Genomic DNA, 19,629 nt, shown 5'->3' with positions numbered 1-19,629 from the left:
TTAGCTACTGCAGGAGTCTATCGCATACCATGCAGCTGTGGACAAAGCCCACATTAGAACTACCAAACGCAGTGCACAGACACATTGCAAAGAGCACGAAAGGAACTGCAGACTATTTCAGCTAGAAGAATCAGCAATAGCAAAACTCATGTATAAACCAACCTTGGACATAGAATCATTATTTGAAAAAACAGAAATTCTGGACCACTCTTGAAAGCCACTACGCCAGACTACACAGAGAAGCAATTGAAATCCATAAGCACATGGACAATTTTAACAGGAAGGAAGAAACTATGAAAATGAACAGAACTTGGCTGCCAGTGTTGAAAAAATAAATACTAGGGTCAAGACTGTGTCAAACTGGCTCCACACAAACACAGGATGACCATTGACAAAGGAAACAAAGGCCAAGATACTTCTATTTATATGCTGCCACCAGTGACCTTGCATATCTACTGGTATACTCCCAGGCTATAGTCTTCATTGTTACTCATACTTCTATTCAGATGCCCTCAACTATTGACCTGGTTGCCGCCTTTGTTACTCACAGTCAAGGTTTCCCCACCCACCCTGGACACTCCAACAGATATATACTCCACTTGCTTTCCCAACATCAGATCCTCTGAAGATGCCAGCCACAGATGCAGGCGAAACGTCAGGAGAGAATGCTGCTAGAACACGGCCATACAGCCCGGAAACCACACAGCACCCAAGTGCTATAGACTGTTTGGCTTGCCAGATACCTGCCTTACTTTATGTGAGAAGCCAGCTTGCCTCTTTTTACTCAGACTTCTGACAGATGGCTTCCCTCTTTTAAAAAAGTGTTTTACGTCCTACTCCTAGCCTAGGCGCTCGGGAGCAGCAGCAGCAGCAGGCCCTTGCTTTCACCTCCTGCAGGTGAGCTCCCAAAGGCACCTGGTGGGCCACTGCGAGTAGCAGAGCGCTGGACTAGATGGACTCTGGTCTGATCCAGCAGGCTCTTTCTTGTGTTCTTAAGGCCCTTGCTTTCACCTCCTGCAGGTGAGCTCCCAAAGGCACCTGGTGGGCCACTGCGAGTAGCAGAGAGCTGGACTAGATGGACTCTGGTCTGATCCAGCAGGCTCTTTCTTGTGTTCTTAAGGCCCTTGCTTTCACATCCTGCAGGTGAGCTCCCAAAGGCACCTGGTGGGCCACTGCGAGTAGCAGAGAGCTGGACTAGCTGGACTCTGGTCTGATCCAGCAGGCTAGTTCTTATGTTCTTATGGTATGGATAACATTTGAGACAGTTTACTGATTATTGTAACCTGCTTTTTATGCCCTGGGTTGGTTTTCACCTCATGTTGGGTTCTGTGTTATGGTTTCAGTTGTCAGCTGCCTCAAACAGGACTCTGGAGAGACAGAATATCCATTATCTGTCTAACGAAGTGCTTCTTCACCCCTTTGCCGGCCATTCACCCCTCCCCCAGCAGGCAAACTCCAAAAACAGTTCATTCCTTTGCATTCCAAGATCACCATTTAATATAATTTTCCTGCAGAAGGTACAAAACACCCCCACCAAATCTCATTACCACTGTATGAAAATAATTACCAGATTGGTTTTTAAATTTGCCTTCACCCCAAAGTAATCTTAATTAGAAAAACAGCCTACAAGCGCAAATGTTTTATAAATGCTGTCAAACCCTCTCCAACCTATCATTATTGCATCGATACCTTCATAGTTTATACGGGATTCCTGATGACAGAAGGCGGCTACTTCCAGAGGGTCAAAAGGCAATTTAGTGTGGCAAAATTCAAGGGTGGTCCTTCGGCAGAGGTTGTGTTGTGCTGACCGTCCCCTAAACTTCCCTTCTCAGAGACCAAATTTACTCTTTGGTTGGGAATGTTGCCACGAGCAACATTAAAAAAAATACCCCAGAAGACGTCCTGTTTGGCAAAACCCAGTCAGAGGCTGAGGGAGCAGAAGAACATGGCATTTTGGAGCATTCCAAACTAGGCTGTCGGATGTCGAGCAGAGGGTGCCACATTTGGCAGGAAAGGGGTTAAGCAAGGCCCAATTCGTGGTTGTTGGGGGAACGCCCAGAACCCACCCTGCTGGGAGACCCCTCACTCCTTACGGGGGCAGCACATGTCTCAACCTCTGGGCTACCACTGGTCTCCACTCTCATTTCAAGAGACGCCCCTGAAGACAACTTGGAGCCCTCAGATGAGGGCAGAGACCCATCGTGGGCTTGGGGGTCAAGAAGGGCAGCTGAGTGGCAATTCTGGGGGGGGGGGGCTCTCACCAAGCTGGGGGAGGGGCAATTCTGGAGGTTTGGGGCTCTCACCAAGCTGGGGGAGGGGCAATTCTGGAGGTTTGGGGCTCTCACCAAGCCGCCAGAAGGCCAGAGATGGTCTCAGGGCTGGAATCTGGCCCCCACTGCACACTAGACCCTTCCCTCCCACAGCAGTAAAGAGCCCAGGTGTTCTGGGGCCTGCAGAAAGCCAGAAGCCCCCCCCCCCCCAATCCCCGTCCCAATTTTCCCTCTGCTGGAGGAGCCAGGAAGGCAGTTGAGGAACCTGGGGCGGAAGGGGGGCTGGGGAAGACGCAAAGACCATACGATGGGTCTCGCTTCCTGAGATACGTTGGCCACTAGGCACCACGTGCCCTTTGGAGGAGTTACGAGGCAACAGAGGAGGCGTTCTGGTTTTGAAAAGCTTTGGCTAATCTCTTGGCTTCTTTGGCCCCTTCCACAGCCCGGCGGAGGTATTTGGAAGGGTTGGCCCTCACCCTGGCCAGTTCCTGGGCCAGACACTCCACGGTCCTACGGGAAAGGCCTTCCAGAAGGTTCCACCTGGGGAGGAAGTAGTGAGGAAGGCGCCGGTGGACTAAGCAGGCGGTGAGGTCATCCAGGAGGCCCAGCCAGGCGTGGGCGGCGTTCTCCTCTTGGCCCAGGTAGCTGGCGGGCAGCCGCTCGCAGGCCCGGAGCACCAAGGTGAAGAGGTGATAAGGCCCCAGGCCTTCAGAGAGGTGGTGGCCTAGGACGGCCGTGGCCGCCCCAAAGGCCTGGAGCAAAGGCAGCGGCAGCATCTTCCGCAGGTGCATCTCGCTGGTCGAAAAGGCCAGGCGCCAGCTGGCCCCAGAGGCGGAAGGCAGCAAGTAAAAACCCCCGGAGACTTCCTCATCCTTCAGCTTCCCGTCCCAGAAGTGGGGCTGAGTCAGCCATGGGTGGGCAACTTCCGGCCACCCCTTCAAGGCCACGACAGGGACGAGATCACAGAGGACTCGGCAGCGTCCGACAGGGACGACCACCGAAGTGATGCAGCCACGGTGCTCAACCCGTGTGTCTTTGGCGGCGGCGGCGAAGGAGCGGGCGAACCAGGCGGGGACCAGCTCGGCAGACAGGTAGGCCTCGTCTCCCAGGCAACAGTCTGACCAGCGGCCGAGTGTGGCAGGGTCGAAGGGCAGGAGGCTGATCTGGGCGTGGCCTGGCGGACTCTCCTTCATGTCCAAGGTGACGGGGACTCCGGCAGCATTCAGAATCGGCACCAGGAGGGTGAAGTCTGCATCATAGTCCCCTCCAAGGGAAAGGTGCTGTAGGACATCCAGGTCCACATCAACAGTGCCCTGCTGGACCCCTCCGGAGAGGAGCAGGTACCTGTTGACGGCCGGGAGCTTCTTATCAGAGTTCTGAACCACACCTGAAGGGGGGAAGGGGGAAACAAACACCTCAGAAAACAAAGAAGAAGAAGAAGAACAAGAAGAACAAGAACAACAACAAGAAGAACAAGAACAACAACAACAAGAAGAAGAACATGAACAAGAAGAACAAGAAGAAAAACAAGAAGAAGAACAAGAAGAAGAACAAGAAGAACAAGAAGAACAACAAGAAGAAGAACAAGAAGAACAAGAACAAGAACAAGAAGAAGAAGAAGAAGAAGAAGAAGAGTTTGGATTTATATCCCCCTTTTCTCTCCTGCAGGAGACTCAAAGGGGCTGACAATCTCCTTGCCCTTCCCCCCTCACAACAAACAACCTGTGAATTAGGTGGGGCTGAGAGAGCTCCGAGAAGCTGTGACTAGCCCAAGGTCACCCAGCTGGTGTGTGTGGGAGTGCATAACCGAGGAGGGCCATTAAACATGCAATGTGATCTGGTTTGCGGAAATCGGAAACAAAACACAAGCACAAGCACGGTGAAGGCTCATGTTTTGCTGAGGAGGCAGAAATCAGATCGGAAGATCGTACTTACACAACAGACAACGGGTACTACACACAGCAATGTAATACTGCCCACAGTCCCTGCCCCTTTACCAAAACATCACACCGAACTGTTCTCTTATAGTACAGCCCCATGACCCGTGTGAAACAAAGCCCTCCCGAATATTTTTGCTTTTGCGTGGTTTGTGGGGCGCCAGGGGACTGCGAGCCATCTTAACCTCCTCAGGCTGGCCACAGCAGAGAAGCCACGAATACGGGCGGTTATTGATTTTGCCCATTTACAGAGAAGACCCTGCTGGGTTGAATCAGCCAGGGGTCTGCAACCTGTGGCTCTCCAGATGTTCATGGACTGCAATTCCCATCAGCCCCTGCCAGCATGGCCAATTGCAGGTTGCAGACCCCTGAAACAGACTGTCATGGTGGACTACAGAAAGTCCTGCAGATATGACGGCCCAAGGCCACACTGCAGAGGTGGGATCCAGCAGGTTCTCACAGGTTCCCGAGAGTAGGTTACTAATTATTTGTGGGTGCCCAGAGGGGGTTACTAATTGGTGATTTTGCCGCGTGATTTTTGCCTTAGTGACGCCCCTCCTCTCAGCAGTAGTGCGCAGAACTTGAAGCAGTCTAGCAGGAGGTGCACTGGCGTGCGTGGCAGCCTGCGCCTGCGTGCATTCGTTTCCCACCTAAGGACCAGCGCAGTGGCTGTGTCCTTGCCACAGCCCCGCCCAGGAATGCCCCGCCCCAGAATGTCTGGCCACGCCCCATCATGCCCCGCCCAGCCCCACTGGCGCTACGCCACAGTTTGAATCCCACCACCATGGGAACCTGTTACTAAAATTTTTGGATCCCACCACTGCCCGATTCCCTCGGCAGGGGTGGGTGGGAATTTGGGTCCCCCCTCTGGCTGCTCACCTAAGAGAGAGAAGACGATGTCCTTGGCCAAGTGCAGTTCCGGCCCGTCTTGGATGTTGGGGCTCCTGGCGTGATACTCTTGGATGAGTTGGTGCAGCTCCTCGATCCGCACTCCAGAGTGAAAGTCCAGGTCCGTGAGAGGTTTGGCGGGGGCTGGCTTCAGCGGGTGGGCGTCTGGAGGGGAAGCCATTCCGCCCCGCCACTTCCTTCTTGGGGCAGGGGGGTGGGGCAGAGGAAAGAAACTTCCAAGAAAGTTTTTTTGGAGGGGAGGCAAGACAGGGGATCAGTCTCTCCTTCTTGTCCGGAGATCTTTTCTGGCACAGGGGCTTAAATCAGGGCTGAGGGGCTAAGAGGCAACCTGCAAGGTGGGTGGGTGGGTGGGGTCGGGGTAAGGAAAGGGCCAGGGGCTTCATAGACCCCCTGAGCGATGCAGAAGCGCCACACTGGCGTTTTGCCTTACTTACCCCCGCAGGCATCGGCTCCAGCAGTTTGGGGAGCCCAAACCTTCACCCGGATTTCCGTAATCTGCAGAGGAGCCGGAATCCCAGCCCACTCACCTGTAGCTACCTGGCCAAACAGGTGAGACCGACCCAGGGAATCCCAGGAACCCTGGGAAATGTAGTCTTTCTAGAGCGCCTCCTTTGTGTGCCCCAAAGCCTTCTGGGAAATGCAGTCTTTTTTTTACCAACTCCTCCTCCGTTGCACCTTGGGAAATGTGGTCTTAGCAATGACCCCCCCTTCTGAAGAGGCACCGGAGGGAGATGCCCTTCAGGAAACGTGGACTTTGCACGCTTTCCCCGCCCGGGGAAACGCAGCCGCTGCGCAGGTGGTTTGGCACAGGGAGCTGGGGAGGGGGCGCCGACCCCGACCCAGGAAAGGGGAGCGTTGCAGAGCCCCAGAGGTGATTGGGAAATGTAGTTTTTTTAACGCTCTCCCCCGGCTCTGCTTCGGGGGCGCCCCTGCGGCGTCACGTTGCACGTCAGAAGCACCTGCAGACCTTTTCCTTCCGGGGAGTTGGGAAGACGTTAGCATGGGCAGCATCACAAGGCTTGCCAACCTCCCGGCGAGGCCTGGCGCTCTCCCAGAATGAATGACAGCTGTTAGTAGCCCAGCCCTGGAGGAAACGGCTGCTTTGGAAGGGGGCGGGGCTTCTCACCTGGCGTTGGGTCGTACCTGGAGGTGTTAGGGGTGGAGCCTGAGGAGGGCGGGGCTTGGGGAGGGAGGGGCTTCAGCAAGGTATAAGAATAATTATTTATTATTATTTTGTTCCATTCGTAAACGGCTCTCCTAATCAAACATAAATAAACTGTGCAACTAAAACAGTTAAGACACAGGTGTCAAACTCGCGGCCCTCCAGATCTTCATGAACTACAATTCCCATCTGCCCTTGCCAGTATAGCCAATGGTAAAGTTGGGAAAGACTAATGGGAATTGTAGTTCATGAACATCTGGAGGGCCATGAGTTTGACACCCCTGAGTTAAGACAATGTGCCAAGACCCATCCTCCATCCAGTCAGGGGTGGCCAACCTATAAGCTCTATACCAATCTGCGGTATATGGTTAGCTTACCCACCTATACCGTCCGTGGTAAGCCGAACGGCACTCCAGTTGTGGCACTGGACTGGCAATTCAGTTAGTTCGTAATATTGGTCAGCTCCTGCCAGCATAGCCAATTGGCCATGTTGGCAGGGGCTGATGGGAATTGTAGTCCATGAACATCTGGGCGCCATTACATTGGTTAAATGTCCACCTAGTACCCACCTAGATGGGCACCCTTCGGGCTGAGGGACCGCAACAATAAATCCAAGCAAACCAAACACAGCAAGAAAAGAGGGGAAGAGAGGGGAGGAATGCCATTGTGCCCCTCAGCTGTGGGGCTGGCGGAACAAGAAAGCTGAGCCAGATCCCATGGGCCTCTGGTCTCCTTAGATGGAGCATCCCACCAGACCGTGGGCCCTGGCAGAAGACAGCCCCACTGTTTTTGGACCAGGGATCTCCAGAAGGTTGTCATTGGCTGAGAGTAAAGCTCTCCAACGAGTATAGAAGGAGAGGTCACCATCCAACAAGGGGTTTTTTGTCCAGGGGAGCAGATTTCTCCTGCCTGGAGATCCATCGTCATGGTGGGCGTTCTCCAGCCGCTGCTTGGAGGTTTTCAACTGTAATGCATGTCAAGTAACGAACAGCCTTGTGGCCCTTTAAAAAGAAACAGGGTGTTTTGGCAGTGGACTACATGGGTCGGAGCCCCCTTCACCAGGGGCTGGGTGGGGGAGGGCTCAGCCAATTACATCAAAGGCAATGACAGGCAGGTGACCTGACGCGGCCTTTTTACTACGCCAGACCCAAGAGGTATCAGGGTCAGTACTGGCAGCAGTCTCTGGGGCCTCATCACAAGTCCACTGCTCTTAGCCACCACACCACGCTGTTTCAGAGCTTTGCGGCCACGCCTAAGAAGCCCCTCTCCCTGGTGGCCAGCCATGTAATTGCGGGATGGTGAGGGTGCCCAACGCTTAGAAGAGAAGAAGAAAAGTTTGGATTTATATCCCCCCTTTCTCTCCTGTAGGAGTTTACAATCTCCTTGCCCTTCCCCCCTCACAACAAACACCCTGTGGGGTGGGTGTGGAGCTGAGAAAGCTCCAAAGAACTGTGACTAGCCCAAGGTCACCCAGCTGGCATGTGTGGGAGTGCACAGGCTAATCTGAATTCCCCAGATAAGCCTCCACAACTCAAGCGGCAGAGCTGGGAATCAAACCCGGTTCCTCCAGATCAGAATGCACCTGCTCTTAGCCACTACGCCACTGCTGCTCCAGCTTAGGGGATGGAATGCAAGCAATGGGAGACTAACTTCCAGCCCTCTCCGAGAAGGGTTGAGGGGTGAAGGTAACTGAGCCTCCTGCAGACTGATGTGTGAAGGGACTGCTTTTTTATTTGCTGACCCAGAGGTCAGTCACATCTGGGCTAGCCGCCTCTTTCCTCCCCGCTCGAGCCTGCTATTTCACTGGCCGGTACACCCAATCTACACCGCGACCGTCACTTGGGTCAGACTAGTAGTAGCGCTGCTTCCCCGCGGGTGACTCTTGTCTGGACCGTCTCCCTTTGGGCGAATATTGGTGCACCTGCCCCGCGGGGAGCAGCGCGGGTTGGGCTCCAGAAGCCTGCTGCTCAGCTTCCTGCAGGTTCTGGCGGGCGCGTGATCGTCGGCCTCGGCTCGCCCGACTGTTCTTCCTGGCTGGTGCGCTTGGATGACCCCGCGGACGGCGCTGTCGGGCGCCGGTGGCCTTTCCGAGCTGGACGGCATCGCTCCCTAGGGGCGATTTAAGGGGTGTACTGGGTAGATATAGACTTTGGCAGCTCGACGTGAACGTGGCGAAGCGTCCGGGTGTTTGGTGTCTGGGCCCGGCCTGGCGTGGCGATGCTGGGTTTCCGCAGTGCGCTTCCGTGGGACCATTTCTGTCCCTGTGGCCGCACTTTGACGTTCTGGGCTGACGCCACCTCTGCCTCCCACAATGGGGTCAGACGAGCCGCTGGCGTATGCCCCGTAACGGTAGCGCATACGCCAGTAAGCAGAAGGGCAGCAGGCTCGCAGAATGCGTGGCCTGCCACTCGTGTAATCGAGTTGTAGTAACGGGGCAGGTAAGATTGGGCAGTTCCGAAGCGACTCGCGCACGGCACTGGGACCGCCTCATTTTGCAAGTCTGGCGGTGACTTCCTTTCAGGGGTTCGAAAGCGCAGGTGAAGACAGCCGCCACTGGGCTTAATTCGCTCTCCTTCCGTTGTCACAGCCGGCGGGGACGTCCCTGAAAAAACCCTTCCACAATGCTGGACGAATTTTGCTTTGGAGGCCTGACATTTGTTTGCCTTTAACTTCTTGGGGTCTGCAGGGAGAAAGGGGAAGCTGAGAATAAAAGCTTCTATTGACATGACGTCACCTCAGGGGATCTGAGCCCCACGGGGATAAAGCAGGATATAAACTAGGGACCGGATTACGCCGGTCCTATACCAACTGCACTGGCTGCCAATCGAGTACCAAGTCATGTTTAAAGCCTTTGGTATTGACCTTCAAAAGCTTTCATTCGCGCTCCTTGGCCCTGCTTATCTGAGGGACCGTCTCTCCCTATATTGTTATCTTCTAGGCCCCTCTGTTGCATTGGGAGGCGGACCGGCCTGATCCCTGGCCCCAAAGCAGCGATCCGGCTGGCCTCAAGGGGCCAGGGCTTTCACGACTCTGGCCCCTACCTGGTGGAACAGGCTTCCAGAGTGAGATTGTGGGCCCTGCAGGACTTTATGTTTCCGCGAGGGGCCTGCAAAGGAAACGGACCTTGTTCCGCTAGGCGTTTGGCCAGCCGATGATGTCAACTCCATCATAAGAACATCCTGGCCTCCCGCGGCGTGATATAAAAGGGGAAGGGAGGGCTGAAGCCATTCAGGGGTTCCGGCATTTTATGTATCTCTTTTATGTAAATGTATATATTTGATGATGTTTTTAAAACTGTTTTGTTTTATTATTGATGGACACCGCCCTGAGCCTTTGGGGAGGGCGGTATATAAATATAATAAATAAATAAATAAATCTAATAAAATAAAATAAATAAATAAGGCAAGGCTGGTTTTGCCTTCAAGTGGCAGCAGCTGCTGCTAGGGGAGGTTAACTCCTGGTTGGGAAATTTGTGGGGTGGGGAGGAGCCAGGGGTCAGGGGTGTCCAATCTGGTGCCCCAGATGTTCACGGACTACGATTCCCATCAGTCCTCTGAAGGTGCCGGCCACAGATGCAGGCGAAACATCGGGAGAAAATGAGACTGGAACACGGCCCTACAGCCCAGAAAACCCACAACACTCCAGTGATTCTGGCCGTGAAAGCCTTCTACAAGACATCAGAAGAATTTGTTTGTGGAATTCCTGTGTTAGAGCCCCCTGAGCCCTCTTTCCACACGTGACCCACTCATTCTATAACTCACCCTGAACAACAACCATTCCATACATGATCCCGACCAGGTACCAGAGGTAATAGCAGATCTGGAGTGAGAAAGAGAAGACGACGTGTGAGGGTTGCTGTGTCGGCTGTTGCCATTCTCAGGGCTGTGGGCCAGGTCTGGCCCGGAACATTTCTGCAGGACACAGACTCTGAGATGCTATGCCTGTGGTGGTGAACCTACGGCACTCCAGATGTTCATGGACTACAATTCCCATCAGCCTCCCTGCCAGCATGGGCCAATTGGAGTGCCACATAGTAGAAGAAGGGTGAGGAGGAGGGAGGAGGGAGGAGGAGGAGGAGGAGGAGGAGGAGGAGGAGAAGAAGAAGAAGAAGAAGAAGAAGAAGAAAAAAAGAGGAGGAGTTTGGATTTATATCCCCCCTTTCTCTCCTGCAGGAGACTCGTAAGGCTGACAATCTTCTTGCCCTTCCCCCCACCTCACAACAAACAATTCCCTGTGAGGTAGGTGGGGCTGAGAGAGCTCCAAGAAGCTGTGATTGGCCCAAAGGTCACCCAGCTAGGCGTGTGTGGGGAGTGCCCAGGCTAATCTGAATTCCCAGAGAAGCCTCCCACAGTTTCAGGCGGCAGAGCTGGGAATCAAACCGGGTTCCTCCAGATTAGATTCACGAGCTCTTAACCTCCTGCGCCACTGCTGCTCCATAGGTTCACCACCACAGTGCTACACCCTCCTCTGCATTATATGCCTTCCTTCCTTCTGCCATCACCAGCTCTGTGTTCACACCCACACTGAGACAGGAGTGCCCACCTGTTGTGAACCTGTGGACAACTTTGAAATCCTGACACTGGGTAGTGGAAGCAACCACAAAATGACCTGTTACAGGTCAAGAATATCAGGGCAGCAAGGTTTTCCTATAACTCTTCAGATTCGGGTTCAAATCCTCCCCTGCACCATATGGATGCTTGCTGGGTGACCTTGGGCTTGTCCAGGGGTAGGGAACCTGCTTCAGATACCAGGGTCCACATTCTTATCAAGCTTTTACCAGCATGGCCAATTGGCTACAGCGACAGAGGCTGATGGGAATTGTAGTTCCTGAACATCTGGAGAGCCGCAGGTTCCCTACCCCTGGGCTAGTCCCACTCTCTTAGCTTAACCTACCCCGCAGGATTATTGCGAGGATAAAAATGAACCGAGAAAAAATAATGCCAGGTGCTCTAGGTCCGCACTGGGGAGAAAGGCAGGGTGTAAATGAATTAAAGGACAGACAGACAGACAGACAGACAGACAGACAGACAGACAGACAGACAGACAGACAGACAGACAGGGGTCTGCAACCTGCAGTTCTCCAGATGTTCATGGACTACAAATCCAGATGTTCATTGGCTACAAATCCAATTGGCCATGCTGGCAGGGGCTGATGGGAATTGTAGTCCATGAACATCTGGAGAGCAGCAGGTTGCAGACCCCTGAAAGAAAGAAAGAAAGAAAGAAAGAAAGAAAGAAAGAAAGAAAGAAAGAAAGAAAGAAAGAAAGAAAGAAAGATGGCTGGATGGCTGGATGGCTGGGTGGATGGATGGATGGATGGATTGGATGGATGGATGGATGGATGGATGGATGGATGGATGGATGGATGGATGGATGGATGGATGGATGGATGGATGGATGGATGGATGGATGGATGGGTAGATGGGTAGATGGGTAGATTGACTGATTGTTCAGGAAGAAGCTCTGCTTAACAAGATGACTTTAAATCTGTACAGCTGTCAATATCTCCAGTGGCCCTCAGAAGCCCTGTGGGGCAAGAACACCACTGTCTAAAAATATTACATTGGTATGGGCAGGTGCCATGGCGTCCCGGGTAACACCTTGAGGACCAGGTGTCAAGGGGCCAACCAGGTGTCAAGGAGCCAACCAGGTGTCAAGGGGCCAACCTCCCTGCCCTATTGTCCCATCAAAGTCCCCCCCCCCTATTCCCCCCAACGGCGTGCGCTCACCACGGAGGCCAGCTTCAGGCCCAGCTGCACCACTATGGTCAAAGCTACCAAGACGAGGATGGTTTCGGGGAGGCTGAGGCAGCACCCCCCGGAGGCGGGCGAACAAGAGTAGCCGGACTCCTCCATGGGAGAGGCGAGAGGCCCAGCAGCTGTCTGGCTGTTCCCGACATCCCCGCCCCTCTGTGTGGCAGCTGTGTGGGGGTCTGCTGGGGTTGCTGGCCCTGGGGGCAGGGCCCCCTCCCAGGAGGGAGTTTTGTGATGCAATTGCCCTGGCAGCCTGTCAGGAGAGGTAGAGGGCAGGGGGGATTGTGACTGGGCTGGGGGCTGCGTGTCTGTGGCGGGGCAGGACAGAGGTGATCGGTAGTAGCCCCGTGCGGGGCTTTCTTTGTGGCAGGCCTCTTCCAGACATCTCCAGCCCCTCCCCCTCCAAAACAGCACAACTCCAAGCCACACAGCTGCTGTGGTTGAGAATGCGTGCGAGTGGCAGTCCCGGTCCCTCGTGGCATTTCCATGTTATGTTCAGCGCATGGACAGCTGAACATAGGACTGAAACTCCACACTGATGCAGGGCTGGTCCCCAAGGGAACGCCCCCTGGCTCTTCCTGACAGACAGGCAGGTTGGATGGACATTTAGTCGTAACATGCTATTTATTGTAACTTGTTTTAAAAGTTTTAATGTTTATATTTTAATATATTTATTGTACTGTTTTATTCACTTTATTGTTAGCCACCCTGGGAGATTTGTAACAAAATATAATAAATAATAAATAAACATGCAGAGAGGGCTCCTTCCTTCCTTCCTTCCTTCCTTCCTTCCTTCCTTCCTTCCTTCCTTCCTTCCTTCCTTCCTTCCTTCCTTCCTTCCTTCCTTCCTTCCTTCCGTCCGTCCGTCCGTCCGTCCGTCCGTCCGTCCGTCCGTCCGTCCGTCCGTCCGTCCGTCCGTCCGTCCTCCCTCCCTCTCTCCCTTCCTTCCACCCTTGCCTCTACTCCTCCTCCAGGGCTCGCTTGCTCCTTCCTTCCTTCCTTCCTTCCTTCCTTCCTTCCTTCCTTCCTTCCTTCCTTCCTTCCTTCCTTCCTTCCTTCCTTCCTTCCTTCCTTCCTTCCTTCCTTCCTTCCTTCCTTCCTTCCTTCCTTCCTCCCTCCCTCCCTCCCTCCCTCCCCTCCTTCCTTCCTTCCTTCCTTCCTTCCTTCCTTCCTTCCTTCCTTCCTTCCTTCCTTCCTTCCTTCCTTCCTTCCTTCCTTCCTTCCTTCCTTCGATGCCATCTCTTCCTTCTCTCCATCACCAACCACCAATCTGTCTCCTACTGTCTACCTGTCCTTCCTCTCCCTCCACCTGCCCCGTGGGCCTTGCAAATGAGACACCTGCGGTCATTTCAGGGAGCAGACAGGTGGGGCATGTATAGATGCCCCCAGAAACTTGTCAGCGACGTGGGAGGAAGGACAGGACGCTCCTGTCTCAAAGTACAACATTTTGCCACCAGGTGGAACCAGGAAGCTGCAAAATAAAAAGGGATAACTTCTGAACAAATCTCTTCTTGGACTCATGAGGGCACAGCCCTGTTAGCAGAGAGCCCAGGACGACTTCTGGCTCCTCCTCCTCTTGCTACGACCACTGGATCCCACTCCTCCGCGGAGGAAACGTGAAGCACCCTTCTCTTTTTGACTGCCCCTGCTTCCGTGAGAAACAGGCGTTCAAGACCCAGCTGACTGCAAACTCTGCAACACTCCCACCACCCTTACCCAAAAACTTTGGTCTGGTGCTGAGTCTGAGGGCAGTGGACATGTTTTGCTAGAAAAAACATAATAATTTGAGGATGTCTGTTCAGGAGATGCACAGACTGTTCAACAAATGTCAAAAAGTAGGCAGAGATCTTTCTTTTTTTGCTCCATCCCCTGAGGAGCGTATCCAGCCAAAATGGCACCTGGAGCTCACTGGGGCCCCCCGCCCGAATTGTGCCCCACCCCAAGAGCAGAGTGCTACTGGCATGATGGGTCCTTGTAAGCAGGCTGAAGTTAAACATGGCCCCCCTGGCTCTTAGCTGGAGCTGCTGCCGCCACCATGATTATTATGGGAAAGGGGGAGGAGACAATAGCATTTGGGGCACATTCTTGTTTCTCACTTTCAGATCTCGATCTGAAACGACAGGGGTCTGCTTGCTTTCGCATGAGAGCGACTGGAAAAGACAATAATGCAAGGAAAAGCAGAAAGTAGCGGGAAAAGAGAAGACCCAGCTGGAGGTAGATTCACTCAGTAAAGGAAGCCAGGACCGTCAGTCCTGAGCAAAGCTGTTAAGGACGGGGTGTTTTGGAAGTAATTCATTTGCATGTGTAACCCCCATGCTCAGAATGGGTTGACCCAGAAAGGGGTGGAGACTCAAAGCAGCAGAAGGCTGCAGAGCTCATGTAGTTTGGAGGAGATGAGGCTACCAGACTCGGACCTTGGTTTGTATAAGCCCTTAACACCCTGTTAAGATAACTGCAATATTGTTGGGAACTACTGGGAAGGTAGTTGTTTATTTTTGCTATGTTGTAAATGTTGGAGTTTATTGTTTCAGGGTGTTTTATGTTTGTAATGGGTGAGAGTTCTCCTGGAAAACCTTCATCATGTTGGATCCTGTTCACCAAGCCCTTGGAGTCTTCAGGAGCCAACCCACTTGCAAAGAAGAATTGGACTTGGCAGTATCAGTGGACTGTAAATATAAGGACTTGAAAATGCAACCTGAACAGGACCTTGAAGTGTGATGTTAAATGTTGATGTTATATGTTATATGCTAAGAAAGTAAACCATTTTATTTTAAAAATTTGTTGTTGCAAACTCATTCCAAGTTCTGCCCAACAGAACCCACAGATAGGAGGTTACACAGGGTCACCGTAACTTGGGAGCAACTTGACGGCCCTTAACATGCACCATAGTTGCTTCAACTAACAATGCTGTGTGTGTCAGAGCCGTCACCAAAACGAAGCTGTGGGCTTCCGTAACATTTGTCTCTTAACACTGGTGATTTGTCAGCACAGTCGAGTTTCGACATTCGGCCTCGGAGCTCTGACTGCCCAGACTTCGAGGGAAGAGTTCCTGCACGTGTGAACAGCCCTGTGCTTTTGACAAATCTGCCTGAGTCATGAATAAGTATGAATAGGTATGACTAGCCTCTTTTCGTGAAATGTTAATCATTTCACACCATCTGCAAACTCCCAGGGTTTTAACTCTTTCCTGCCAGACCATCATTTTTTTTTACAGCTGCAATATGCTCCCATGACAGGCAAACAGCGCCGCCGTTCTCGTCCCTCTTTTTTTGACAAGCCGCTATTGTGTTTACAAGCAATACACAGCTGCATAGGAGCCATTAACTATTAACAAACCAACGAACCGGCCATATAGACTACAAAGCCCACAATGCTGTGCGGGAGTAAGAAAAACCATGCTCAGGAGCATCAGAAGCGTCCAGCTGGAGCATGGGATGTCTGGACAAGCAGATGGTCTGTGGAAATCCCTGGTTTAGGAGGCTGAGACTAAAAATGGCTCCCTCCTGCTTATGTACATACGTGTGCCGTTAAGTCACAACTAATTTAAGTCGACCCCCACAAAGGGCTCCCAAGGCAAGGGAGAAGCCAAGGTGGTTTGCCGCGGCCTTCCTCCGCGCGTGGAGTCCTCCCTGGTAGTCTTTCAATCAAGTATCCGCCCAGTTCAGAAGCAGTGGCGTAGGAGGTTAAGAGCTCGTGTATCTAATCTGGAGGAACCGGGTTTGATTCTCCGCTCTGCCGCCTGAGCTGTGGAGCTTTATCTGGGGAATTCAGATTAGCCTGTACACTCCCACACACGCCAGCTGGGTGACCCTGGGCTAGTCACAGCTTCTTGGAGCTCTCTCAGCCCCACCCACCTCACAGGGTGTTTGTTGTGAGGGGGGAAGGGCAAGGAGATTGTCAGCCCCTTTGAGTCTCCTGCAGGAGAGAAAGGGGGGATATAAATCCAAACTCCTCCTCCTCCTCCTCCTCCTCCTCCTCCTCCTCCTCCTCCTCCTCCTCCTCCTCTTCTTCTTCTTCTTCTTCTTCTTCTTCTTCTTCTTCTTCTTCTTCTTCTTCTTCTTCTTCTTCTTCTTCTTCTTCTTCTTCTTCTTCTTCTTCTTCTTCTTCTTCTTCTTCTTTTTTTTTTTTTTCTTTTTTTTCTTTTTTTTTTTTTTTTTTTTTTTCTTTTCTTCTTCTTCTTCTTCTTCTTCTTCTTCTTCTTCTTCTTCTTCTTCTTCTTCTTCTTCTTCTTCTTCTTCTTCTTCTTCTTCTTCTTCTTCTTCTTCTTCTTCTGAGCGTGGGCTACCCCCAGCCGCCTTCCCTCCCTCCCTGCCTGCTTCATATAACCTAAGAGTGTCTGTCAGGGCTGGAGTGAGGCACCTCAACAAGCTCTGAACACATGAAAAGCCAGCGTGGCCTAGTGGTTAAAGAGCAGGTGCACTCTAATCTGGAGAACCGGGTTTGATTCCCCGCTCTGCCACTTGAGCTGCAGAGCCTTATCTGGGGAACCAGATTAGCTGGTGCACTCCAACACACGCCAGCTGGGTGACCTTGGGCTAGTCACAGTTCTTTAGCACTCCCTCAAATCCACCCACCTCACAGAGTGGGGGAAGGGAAAGGAGATTGTAAGCCCCTTCGAGGCTCCTTACAGGAGAGAAAGGGGGGGGGGATATAAATCCAAACTCTTCTTCTTCTGCATCATAAGAACATAAGAACATAAGAACAAGCCAGCTAGATCAGACCAGAGTCCATCTAGTCCAGCTCTCTGCTACTTGCAGTGGCCCACCAGGTGCCTTTGGGGGCTCACGTGCAGGATGTGAAAGCAATGGCCTTCTGCTGCTGCTGCTCCTGAGCACATGGTCTGTTAAGGCATTTGCAATCTCAGATCAAAGAGGATCAAGATTGGGAGCCATAAATCGACTTCTCCTCCATCAATCTGCCCAAGCCCCTTTTTAAAGCTATCCAGGTGAGTGGCCATCACCACCTCCTGTGGCAGCATATTCCAAACACCAATCACACGTTGCGTGAAGAAGTGTTTCCTTCTATTAGTCCTAATTCTTCCCCCCAGCATTTTCAATGAATGCCCCCTGGTTCTAGTATTGTGAGAAAGAGAGAAAAATTTCTCTCTGTCCACATTTTCTACCCCATGCATAATTTTATAGACTTCAATCCTATCCCCCCTCAGACGTCTCCTCTCCAAACTAAAGAGCCCCAAACGCTGCAGCCTCTCCTCAGTCTGGGAACGCAGGCAGCAAATGGGAATATCATCCATCCCCACTACCCCAAAACTTTTTTTGCATTGGCCAGGAATCGAATCTGGGTCACCTGCACGGCAGCGGAGAATTCTACCACTGAACCACTGAGGAATTCTGCCTCCAAAATTTGTAGGAGCCCACCCCTGGTCTGGTTTACTGGGAGTTTTTGACACTCTGGGTCTGCGGTTGGCTCGTCTCTGGGCAAGAGGCTGGCATGATCCGGGTGCCCCTTCCTCTCCGCGGAGGTCGCTGTGGGCGGTGGCAAAGTCACGCCGCCGTCTTCCTCAAGTGATCTGGCTGCTTGTTTTGGGCCAAGCGTCAAAACAGGCTCCGCCAGGCCTATTAACACGTTCTGCCTACAGCCGGGAGCGTGATGAAGTGTGAGGGTGGTGATGGAGCAGGCCTGGAAGAAGTGCAGGGTGGGGCCAGGGAAATTGGGGGAGGGGGAGTGAGAGAGAAGGAGACAGAAGTAACATCTGTGCAGATGGGTGAGAGCCCGTGAAAAGCAACACACACTCCTGCACACTGTCTGACTTGCGGACGCCTCCAGCCCAGGAGAAAGGGGCCAAGTGTGGAGTCTGCAAATACAAACCGGGGTGTGAGAGAGGAGGCAGTTTGTCACAAAGTGTGAGAATAAAATATTGGGAGGGGGGGGGCACGTATATTCTATTCATAGGGAAATCTTCCTGTGGGTGTAGAATCCTACCCCTATCCAGAGGCATTTCGAAAGAGGCAGCCTGCCCCACGCAAATAATTAAGGGGGGTGCAACCGGCCTCAGCGTCCTTCTGCACGCTTCTTACGGATGATGGGAAAAAATGTCCGCTAGAATCACAACGAAGAATCTCAGATTTCAAAAATGTGACTCCAGATACTTGACATTTGCAATTAAAACATGTTTGGAGGCACCCCGCTGAAAAAATTAAAGCAAGGTCTGAAGTTTTAAGATTAGGCATCAAATTGCCAGTTCCTTATTTAAAACTCTTTCCCCCCCCCTCCCCCACTTCAAAAAAACCCTGTTGGGTATATCCAATAGCAGTTCTAAGTTTTTAAAAGTTCATAAGCATCTATTAAAAATTCAAATTAAAAAAATCTGAATAAATCCCCAGACTTTTGCAAGGAAATTCAAATTAAGAGCACTGGGTTGAGAACACTTCTCTCCCCCGCCCCCATCCCACCCCAAATAAGACCCACTGTTGTGCCCCTGGATCAGGGGTCTGCAACCTGCGGCTCTCCAGATGTTCATGGACTACAAATCCCACCAGCCCTTGCCAGTGTAACCCCCATGCTCAGACTGGGTCGCCCCAGAAAGGGGTGGAGCCCACCCCCCCCCCCCCCCACCACCCACCCCCCCACCCCCCCCCCCCCCCACCCCCCCCCCCCCCCACCCCCCCCCCCCCCCACCCCCCCCCCCCCCCACCCCCCCCCCCCCCCACCCCCCCCCCCCCCCACCCCCCCCCCCCCCCACCCCCCCCCCCCCCCACCCCCCCCCCCCCCCACCCCCCCCCCCCCCCACCCCCCCCCCCCCCCACCCCCCCCCCCCCCCACCCCCCCCCCCCCCCACCCCCCCCCCCCCCCACCCCCCCCCCCCCCCACCCCCCCCCCCCCCCACCCCCCCCCCCCCCCACCCCCCCCCCCCCCCACCCCCCCCCCCCCCCACCCCCCCCCCCCCCCACCCCCCCCCCCCCCCACCCCCCCCCCCCCCCACCCCCCCCCCCCCCCACCCCCCCCCCCCCCCACCCCCCCCCCCCCCCACCCCCCCCCCCCCCCACCCCCCCCCCCCCCCACCCCCCCCCCCCCCCACCCCCCCCCCCCCCCACCCCCCCCCCCCCCCACCCCCCCCCCCCCCCACCCCCCCCCCCCCCCACCCCCCCCCCCCCCCACCCCCCCCCCCCCCCACCCCCCCCCCCCCCCACCCCCCCCCCCCCCCACCCCCCCCCCCCCCCACCCCCCCCCCCCCCCACCCCCCCCCCCCCCCACCCCCCCCCCCCCCCACCCCCCCCCCCCCCCACCCCCCCCCCCCCCCACCCCCCCCCCCCCCCACCCCCCCCCCCCCCCACCCCCCCCCCCCCCCACCCCCCCCCCCCCCCACCCCCCCCCCCCCCCACCCCCCCCCCCCCCCACCCCCCCCCCCCCCCACCCCCCCCCCCCCCCACCCCCCCCCCCCCCCACCCCCCCCCCCCCCCACCCCCCCCCCCCCCCACCCCCCCCCCCCCCCACCCCCCCCCCCCCCCACCCCCCCCCCCCCCCACCCCCCCCCCCCCCCACCCCCCCCCCCCCCCACCCCCCCCCCCCCCCACCCCCCCCCCCCCCCACCCCCCCCCCCCCCCACCCCCCCCCCCCCCCACCCCCCCCCCCCCCCACCC

General features: G+C 54.6%; 1 protein-coding gene across 1 annotated transcript; it reads right to left on the bottom strand.

Annotated features, from left to right (window-relative positions):
• Window positions 1-1,205: 1,205 nt before the first annotated feature.
• On the bottom strand, window positions 1,206-5,556 carry TMEM102 (transmembrane protein 102). The gene is made up of 3 exons (XM_048517772.1): window positions 5,551-5,556; window positions 5,087-5,292; window positions 1,206-3,657 (listed from the first exon to the last, which is right to left on the bottom strand). The coding sequence occupies exons 2-3, from the start codon at window positions 5,274-5,276 to the stop codon at window positions 2,636-2,638; spliced, it is 1,212 nt and encodes a 403-aa protein (XP_048373729.1). The 5' UTR covers window positions 5,277-5,292; window positions 5,551-5,556; the 3' UTR covers window positions 1,206-2,635.
• Window positions 5,557-19,629: the final 14,073 nt, after the last annotated feature.

This window comes from Sphaerodactylus townsendi, linkage group LG15 (assembly GCF_021028975.2).
Source record: "Sphaerodactylus townsendi isolate TG3544 linkage group LG15, MPM_Stown_v2.3, whole genome shotgun sequence".
NCBI lineage: Eukaryota > Metazoa > Chordata > Lepidosauria > Squamata > Sphaerodactylidae > Sphaerodactylus > Sphaerodactylus townsendi.
This window is presented reverse-complemented; position numbering and strand designations above follow the sequence as displayed.